This window comes from Meles meles, chromosome 8, assembly GCF_922984935.1.
Source record: "Meles meles chromosome 8, mMelMel3.1 paternal haplotype, whole genome shotgun sequence".
In the NCBI taxonomy this organism is placed as follows: domain Eukaryota; kingdom Metazoa; phylum Chordata; class Mammalia; order Carnivora; family Mustelidae; genus Meles; species Meles meles.
The window spans coordinates 17,633,734-17,642,928 of NC_060073.1; the positions used below are offsets into that span (position 1 = coordinate 17,633,734).

The following is a 9,195-nucleotide window of genomic DNA, read 5'->3' on the forward strand; positions in this document are numbered from 1 at the left end:
AGGACAATGAATATAACTATCCTAGCTGGGGGATGCTCAGTTGTTAAGTGTCTGCCTTCCACTCAGATCATGATCCCAAGGTCTTGGGGTTGATCCCTGCATTGGGCTCCCAGCTCAGTGTGAAGCCAGTTTCTCTCTCTTCCACTCTCTCTGCTTGCATTCTCTCTCTCTTTGTCTCTGTTTCTGTCAAATAAAAATAAATATGATCTTAAAAAGAAAAGATACTAGCTGGGCTTGAAAAAAGCATAGAAGACACAAGATTATCCCTTTCTGGAGAAATAAAAGAACAAAAATCTAACCAGGTCTAAAAAAAAGGCTACTAATGAGATGCAATAAAAAATGGAGCTTCTAGCTGCCAGGATAAAGGAGGCAGAATAGAGAATCAGTAATATAAAAAACAAAATGATAAAAAATAAAGAAACTGAGAAAAAAGGAGGGATAAACAACTACTGAATCTTAAGGGAAAAATTCTAGAGATAAGTGATACCATAAAACAAAATAATATTAGAATAGTTGGGATCCCAGAAGAAAAGGAATGAAAAAGAGGGGCAGAAGGTATTTGGAAGCAAATTGTATGTGAGAAGGTTCCTAATATGGGGAAGAAAACAGTCATTCAATTCCAGGAGAGAAAGAGGACTCCCCTCAAAATCAATAAAAATAGGTCAACACCTCGCTATATAATAGTGAAGTTTGCAAATTTCAGAGACAAAGTGAAAGTCCTGAAACCAGCTCAGGACAAGAGTTCCTTAACCTACATGGGTAGAAACTTCATAGGCTGGCAGCATACCAATCCACAGATACCTGGCAGGCCAGAAAAGGACTGGCATGATATCTTCAGGGTGCTACATGAAAAACTATGCAGCCAAGAATACTTTATCCAGCAAGGCTGTCGTTGAAGGAGAATAAGATAGATAGGAGAAATAAAGAGAAGGAGAGATAAAGAGCTTTCAAGACAAACAGAAACCAAAAGAATTTGTGATCACTAAACAAGCCCTAGAAGAAATATTAAGGGGATCCTTTGTGTGAAGAGAGAGCCCAGAAGTAACATAGACCGGAAAAGAATAGAGACGATATACAGAAACAGCAAGGGGCATGGAGCCTGCTTAAGAGTTTCTCTTTCTCTCTCCCTCTTCCCCACACCACTACCTCTCTGAAAGGGGAAAAAAAAAAAAGGAAAGTCAAAAAAGAATAAAAAGATCAGGCATGCTAATAAGAATTTGGTATTAAATAACCATAAGGAAGATCTCACTGAGAAGAGATTAGAATAATGTCATAAGTAGATGAAGCTATTGGGCCTTATTTCCCAGTGTACTCCACTGTGGTTGGGAAGCTGACAGACATGATTTTCACCATTGTAATACTTCTTACAGACCTGATCAAAACCAGGGTAATTGTGCAGAATGTGCTGGAACCATCTTACAGGGGGATCCTCTGTGCTTCGACCCTCCTCAGGAAGGAGTCTACTTCTCCCATTCATCTGCCCTTCCCCCACTACTTTGCTCACTCTCCCCTTTCTCCCACATAAATAAATAAAACCTAAAAAAAAAAAAAAAAAGGAAAGAACTGGGGCACCTGGGTGGCTTAGTAGGTTAAGCATCTGCCTTCCACGCTGGTCAGGAACCCAGGGTCCTGTAATTGAGCCCTGATTCAAGCTTCCTGCTCAGTAGGGAGCCTGCTTCTCCTTATCCCACTCCGCCTTTTTGTGTGCTTTCTCTCCTTCAAATAAATAAATAAAATCTTAGGAAAGGAAAGGACAGAAAAGAAGTGTACTGACTGAAGGCAAGTTACCGTCACAGGTGGATGTTCCATCATATTGGACACACATGGAGTGATGAGAGAATACTGTTGTCTGCTGCTCTTGGAAATGTAAAGATTCAGCAATACACCACCTCTGAGCTCAAACTGATGTTCCTATGAACACCCGCTCCCAGGGAAGCTTTCCCAACAGGACTGTCTCATGAAGGAACTTCACCATATTTGAAAGCAAAACCTAGTGGTAATGAAATGTGCATTTTTCTCTCTGAATGTAAATGTGCAATTTACATTCCTAAAGAAAGGTATATGCCCAGCACACCTGGGTGGCTCAATCATTAAGCAGCTGCCTTCAGCTAGGATCATGATATCAGGGTCCTGATTTCCAACCCCACATCAGGCTCTTTGCTTCACAGGAAACCTACCTCTCCCTCTCCCACTTCCTCTGCTTGTGTTCCCTCTCTTGCTGTGTCTCCCTCTGTCAAATAAATAAATAAAATCTTAAAAAAAAAAAGAAAAGAAAAGAAAAGGAAGGTAATTGGCCTGACAATTCAAAGCAACAAATAGATGAAGTGGCTGAGCAGATACCACACCATGAGCTCAGCCAAGGACCATAGCTTGCACTAAACCACATCATCCTAATATTGCTCAATTTGACCCAAAACTCCTCAGTACAGTCACTCTGGAATTCATCATCTTTGCTGCTTCTGAGTACACACACCACAGTATAAATTATGCCTTAAATAAACTAAATGGAAATCATTAGCATTTAAAAAATTACCAGTATTCTATTAGAACCACATTTCTTTTTTTTTTTGTCTTTTCTGAAATTTTTGTTTTGTTTTGTTTTTAATTTATTTATTTTTTTCAGCGTAACAGTATTCATTGTTTTTGCACAACACCCAGTGCTCCATGCAAAACGTGCCCTCCCTATTACCTACCACCTGTTCCCCCAACCTCCCACCCCTGACCCTTCAAAACCCTCAGGTTGTTTTAGAACCACATTTCTTTATGTGACTGTGTAACAGTCCAGGCTCAGATATTTCAGGAATCTTGTGTTTCAGGAAGGCAGTTTTTACCCTGACTGTTGAATTATGTCAAAAAAGATCTTCCAGGTGAAGTCATGTACAGTTTAAGTGGACTAAATACTATGCTTTTTAAAAAATATTTATTTATTTGAGAGAGGGAAAGTGACAGAGAGCATGAGAGGGGAGAAGGTCAGAGGGAGAAGCACACAACCCATGGAGCTGGGAGCCTGATGTGGGACTCGATCCTGGGACTCTGGGATCATGACATGAGCTGAAGGCAACCAACCAAGTCACCCACCCAACCAAGTCACCCAGGCACCTGAATACTATGCCTTTTTAACCTGCTTTACAAGCCTACCCTTGAAAATAATTAATTAGGCAAGTTGCCTAGAAAGAATCAAATAGATCATTTAACACATATCAAAAAGAAAAAATGTAACCTGACAGGACACTTTAGGTTAATCATCTCTACTAGATTTTTAAAAAATCATAGTTTAGATAGCTCCACCTGTAGGGACTATATGTCAAGTTTACATAACTGTCCTTTCGAATAGTGCCTATCTGTGAATGTAAAAATATCTAATATTAAGTTGTTAATTTATACACACACAGGTTGCTAGTATATTAAGCTTATTTTTGAAAGGGAAAAATCAGTCTTTAAATATAAAGATATCTTTATATTTATAAAAGAAAGTATCAAGCAAGTAGTTGAATGTGCAAATCTAGCATTCAAGGAGGAAGTCAGTAGTAGAAATGCAAATATGTGAGTCATCAACATAGATATAGTATTTAAAGTCACAAAAACCCTTGATTTTATTTTACTTTTAATATACCTTAGGAAATGAAATTTTTCCTCTGAGCTTTAGTTTCCTATATACATACACTTCCAGAGAAATCCCAGCCAAACAGAAATGATAAAAAAAGAATAAAAAAGAAAAAGAGCTTCCTGATCATCAGAGATCTTCCACAAACATTCACTTAATGAAAGTTCCTAAAACTCAAGGTGAAAATCCTTCTCTCCTTCATAATGTCATTATCATCACTACTTCTCCCTTCTCCTCTTTTCTGCTCTTCCTCTCTGTTTCTATAGCAATACCAAAATACAGCAGTTAATAGCAAAGCTAAATTTGTGGCAAATGTCGTAAGGCAAGTAGCTTATTGATGTCTTATGTTACCAACCAAGAAATTCCTTCCTCATCTTCTACAGGATTTGTACTTTTCTAAGATTGATTGATTGATTGATTGATTGATTATTTATTTATGAGAGAGAGAGAGCATTAAAGTAGGGGGAAGGACAGAGCTAGAAAATCTTCAAGCAGACTCCCCACAGAGCACGGAGCCCTTAAAGAGCCTAGGTCTCTCTACCCATGAGAAAATGACCTGAGCAGAAACAAAGAGTCAGATACTTAACTGACTCAGTTACACGGGAACCTCTATAGGATTTGTACATTGAGAGACTTTACAGTACAGGACATGAACTTTAAATAAGTCTTCCAAACTTTCATTATCAGAGTTTGAAATTTGACCTTTATCCTCAAGGAGGCATACTCAACCAAAGCCTCTCAGAATGGATTTAGATGGGTTCATCTGCCACACTTCAAGCTCCAGTCACCAGATCTGTAGGAAAGTAGTCTTGATTATATTTATTCTCAGAGATAGACTCATTGCTCACTTTCACTGGGAATGACAATGGTTGTCTCTACTCATTCATTAACAGTACTGAACTAGAATGTAAGTCTAATGATGTGCGTGAAAAATATAAACCAAAACACTAAAGTGCTTATTCGAGTCATTAGTCAATACTTTTCTCTCCAGAGAGGGAAATCTGTATAGAAAGCCAAATTACCATACAAAGTTTGCTTAAGAAAGGTAGAATTCAAGAAACCATAACCTTAGACATTTCTCTCAACCCAGAAATGTACATGCCATGCCAGGCAACCAAGCAATCTTATTCACTAGTTCTGAAACAATACCTTGTATATTCCTTTTTTGGGTGAAATATGGTAACACTAGTTCTATTTTCTTTGTCAGCTGTTACTTTTCTCGTATGTGTGTTCTTATCAAGGAGGTGTTTGTTTTTATAATATAACTCTCAGAATTGGATAAAATTGTGCCCAATTCACCAACCAACAATTAGGGAAATGCCCGTAGACTTATATGACTCATGTACATGACACTAAAAATATAAATAAATAATGGTAAACATGAAGAACAAAGAAAAAAAGATATTAAAGTACATAGAAATTGTGGATCAACACAATGAATTTATTTGATATAGGTAGAATTATACTCTATGAATAGACGGTCATGAGTTATACCCTTGGACATGCTCAAGAGACAAAAAGAGAAAAGAAAAGAAAAGGCCGACATTTACAGATGCTATGAAGGTAAGAAAAGCACCAAATAGAGGCTTAATTAGTTGATATTTACAGTCCTGTGAGATCATCAGCTTCTTGAGCCAGAAAAGATAAGATCCAGATTTACTAGTGTCAAAACTGATCTGCCAACAAAATAGGCCAGTCAAAATTAGGGACCAGTCTTTCAACCCAGGTCAGAACCATGGAAAAGAGAAACACAACCCAGGATAATGTACAAAGGAGGGAGGCAAAGTGATAGGTGCAACGAAAGCTGACTCACAATCTGCTGTGCAGAAAGCAGAAGGGTGATTTGGGCTTATTCCCCACAAATACTACTGTATTTGATCTTGTGGCACTCTACAATACTGACTCAAAATAAAATGGTCTCTGCTCTGTGGTCATTCTGCCTATGTCTACAAAGAAACTACTGGGGGAAGATTCAATTGTCCACACTGGGATGAAAACATTTTTTTTTCATTTCTATCAGTCAATTTTATTTCAGTTGCTACAGAATTAGAAACTGGAGTCCTCTGTTTTTGTTTTTTGTTTTTCCATTTCAAGTCAGAGTTTGTTGCACCATAACTTCCACATGGCATTTTTCACTTCTGCATTTCTCAGAGTGTAAATCAGAGGGTTGAGCATGGGTGTCCCAATAGTGTAAAACACAGCCACCATCTTGTCCACTGGAAATGTAGTTACAGGACGAGTATATGTGAATATACATGGGACAAAGAATAAGATGACCACGATAATGTGGGATGTGCAGGTGGAGAGGGCTTTCTTTCTTCCTTCTGCACTCTGGTTATTCAGAGAATGTAAGATAAAAATATAAGAGGTAAGCAGGGCTATGAAACTTACCATGCAGATGGCCCCACTACTAAAAGCTACGAGTAAATTAATTAAGTGAGTGTCCATGCATGCAAGTTTCAACAAAGTTGGTATATCACAGAAATAATGATCAATAACATTGGGTCCACAGAATGGTAGTTTCAAAGCCAAGAAAATCTGTGATGATGAATGGATAAAAGATACCCCCCAGGCCAGATTCACCATTGTACCACAGACACGGTGGCTCATGATAGTTGTGTACCGCAGGGGCTTGCAAATGGCCACATAGCGATCTAAGGACATGAGGACCAGCACCAAGACCTCCAAACACCCAAAGAAGTGAAATGCAAAAATTTGGGTCATGCACTCATTGTAGGAGATGACTTTCTTCTCAGATACAGAGTCTACTATCAACCTAGGAGCAGTGGTTGTTGAGAAGCAGGTATCAGCAAAGGATAAGTAGAAAAGGAAGAAGTACATGGGGCTCCCAAGTGTCCGGCTGTATCTTATGGTCATCATAATCAGTAAATTTGCCATCAGAGTTACAAGATACAGAAAAAAGAAGACCACAAACACGACTTCCTCCTTCAGAACATTCCGTGTTAACCCAAAGAGAATGAACGCATTCACACTGCTATTCAACTCCATGGTTACAGTGAAGGCAGAAATTGTTCATCTGCAGAGAAAATTGGGGAAATAGTGACCTGACAATAGTGATGAAATTGGATTCAGAAATGCACTTTTATAGTTCTAATTCCATCAACACATAAACCAATGGCTCTCAGTTTTTCATATTATTGAAGTCACTTGGGAAACTTGATTTTTGTTTTTGTTTTTGTTTTTTAATGCTGATGTCCATGCTTTAACCATGAGCATTAATTGAAGGTCTTCTTATGTGGACTGAGATTTTCAGGGGTAACAAAGCTCTCACGTAGTTGTTAACTCTGCCAAATTCTGATATCTAATGACTTTGTTGTATGATCTTGGTCAGGTCACTTTAAGGTCTTGAAGCTTTTTCTTCATTTGACAATTAGACACCCTAATAGATACTTTATTAAGTATATACCTATGTGTATGATGTGCATACAATGTATATGCAGCTCAATTACTGAAAAAGATTATCCCTTATAATTTTAAAACATATACACTTGAAGACTCTCTCTTAAAGTATACATTTCTTGATTTGGACACCAGTTTATTATTCCTGTCCTCTTGCGTATCTTGTTTGGATTATGCTTTAAGAAGAAATTACTTCCTAATTCAGCTTCATGGGAGCCATAATTTTACCTTCTATTACTTCAATTTAGGAAATTAGTACAATTTATTTTTATTTAGTCTACAATATTTCTGCACATTTTAATATTGATATCAAATAATGTAGAATTTATGTGAGTATGAGTTTTGAAAAACTCTTTCTGATAAATCAACAATCCTTCAATGAATCAATAACAAAACAAATCAGTTACCAATACATGCTAACTACATAGTCATATCTCCCATCTATGTATTGGGGCATATAAATATTTCCTGAACCTCTTTACAACCAAGTCAAAAGGATAATACATCTTTAGATAAGATCATTACTTATACAAGAATTACATAAAACTCTATGTGATAATACCAAGTGAATTTTGGTCCAAATGTTAAGGTCACTTAATTATCAATTGGCTGGTCAGTGAAGTTTCAAAAATTATAAAGGAGGGAAGTTTTGGTCTTAAATGTATAAACTGGAATTCCAGCACATTACACTGAAATTCAAGTATGCCATAAGTTTATTCTCACTTTCCCTAAGTAGAATATAAATTTCACATTTACCCTAATAAAATTCCATATCTAAATAAAACTTAAAACTCATCTGCCAACTAGCTAAAATAATAGTAATGCTGTTATGATAAACTAGAGAAGTTATAACTATAGGCTGTGATTGACAGTTCCAATAGTCTCTGACAGCATCAAAAAGAAAACAAAAATGATTGTTTTGTTTTAAAACATTAGATTCCTGGGGCATCTGGGTGGCTCAGTCAGTTAAAACCCTGACTCTTAGTTTTGGCTCAGGTCCTGACCTCATAGGTCTTGGGATCAAGTCCCACCTCTCAGGCTCCATGCTCAGCAGAAGTCTGCTTGGATATTCTTTCCCCCCTCAGCCTTCCCCCACTCAGTCATTCTCTCTCTCTCTCTTTGTATCAAAAAGAATGAATGAATGAATCAATCAATCATTAAATAAAATCTTACAAAAAAGAAACATTTGATTCCTAAAAAGTGTTGGAACTGAAGAGAGGGAGGGCTTGGTTGTGAAGAGAGGAGAAATTAGGTGAGAGAATCAGTAAAATATCATAGAGGGAGAAACATGCATAGCTTCAGGTTAACATAGAGATGATCTCAAAAGAAACTATACTCTTGCTAAATTAAAAGTTTGTAATAGAGAGATTTAGGGGCAGATAATGGGCAATCATAAAAGCCAAGTGATCTAGCTATTTCTTATTTTATTTGAAATAAGCAAAAAGAAGATTTGGGGCATTAAGACAAGAAAATAACATTTATAAGATATGCATATTATATGGGATCAACACCACCACTCATAGTGCTATCACTGAATTCAGTCATCGTTTCTTCACACTCCCAAACTGTCTTATCTCTCAGATTTTGGGGGACTTCACAGTAACAGAGCATGCTTCTTCTTTTCCATAATCTTAATGTTTAGTTTTTAACTTTTGAAATTTTACATTTCAAATTATATTGCTACCAATAGCCATCTCTTGGTTTTCCCAGGTCAATAGGATTCTGCCTCTATCTCTTCTATTAATATGTGCTTTAGTAAATACATACATATGTTTAATATCTATATTTAATATATAGATATATTATACACCCAATTGAATTAGGCAATCAGGGACTATATATGTTTCTTGTTCTGTAATCTTCAAACATCATTGAAATAATATACCTCTTTAATTAGTTTTTTTGACCTTCACATTTTCTTGCAAGTTAGGTGAGGCCCCTTGCTTTGTGTACAGAAAAATCTGTATGCAGAGTTTCACCTGTGGTTCATAAAATTTCAATGAGTACAGCACAGTCAGGCTAAAGCAGGAATGGGATGCTACTAGATAGCATTTTCTCTCTCCAGCGTTCACCCTCCACAGCATATAAAACATTAAATCTCTATTAACATGCAGATTGCATTCAAGAGGAGGCAAATCCTGAAAGATCAGAGAAGGATGCCATCTGATACC

The 9,195-nt window shown here is 37.0% G+C and overlaps 1 protein-coding gene across 1 annotated transcript; it reads right to left on the minus strand.

Moving 5' to 3' along the window:
- Positions 1 to 5,698: 5,698 nt before the first annotated feature.
- On the minus strand, positions 5,699 to 6,613 carry LOC123949881 (olfactory receptor 4C11-like). The gene has a single exon (XM_046017579.1). The coding sequence runs from the start codon at positions 6,611 to 6,613 to the stop codon at positions 5,699 to 5,701; it is 915 nt and encodes a 304-aa protein (XP_045873535.1).
- Positions 6,614 to 9,195: the final 2,582 nt, after the last annotated feature.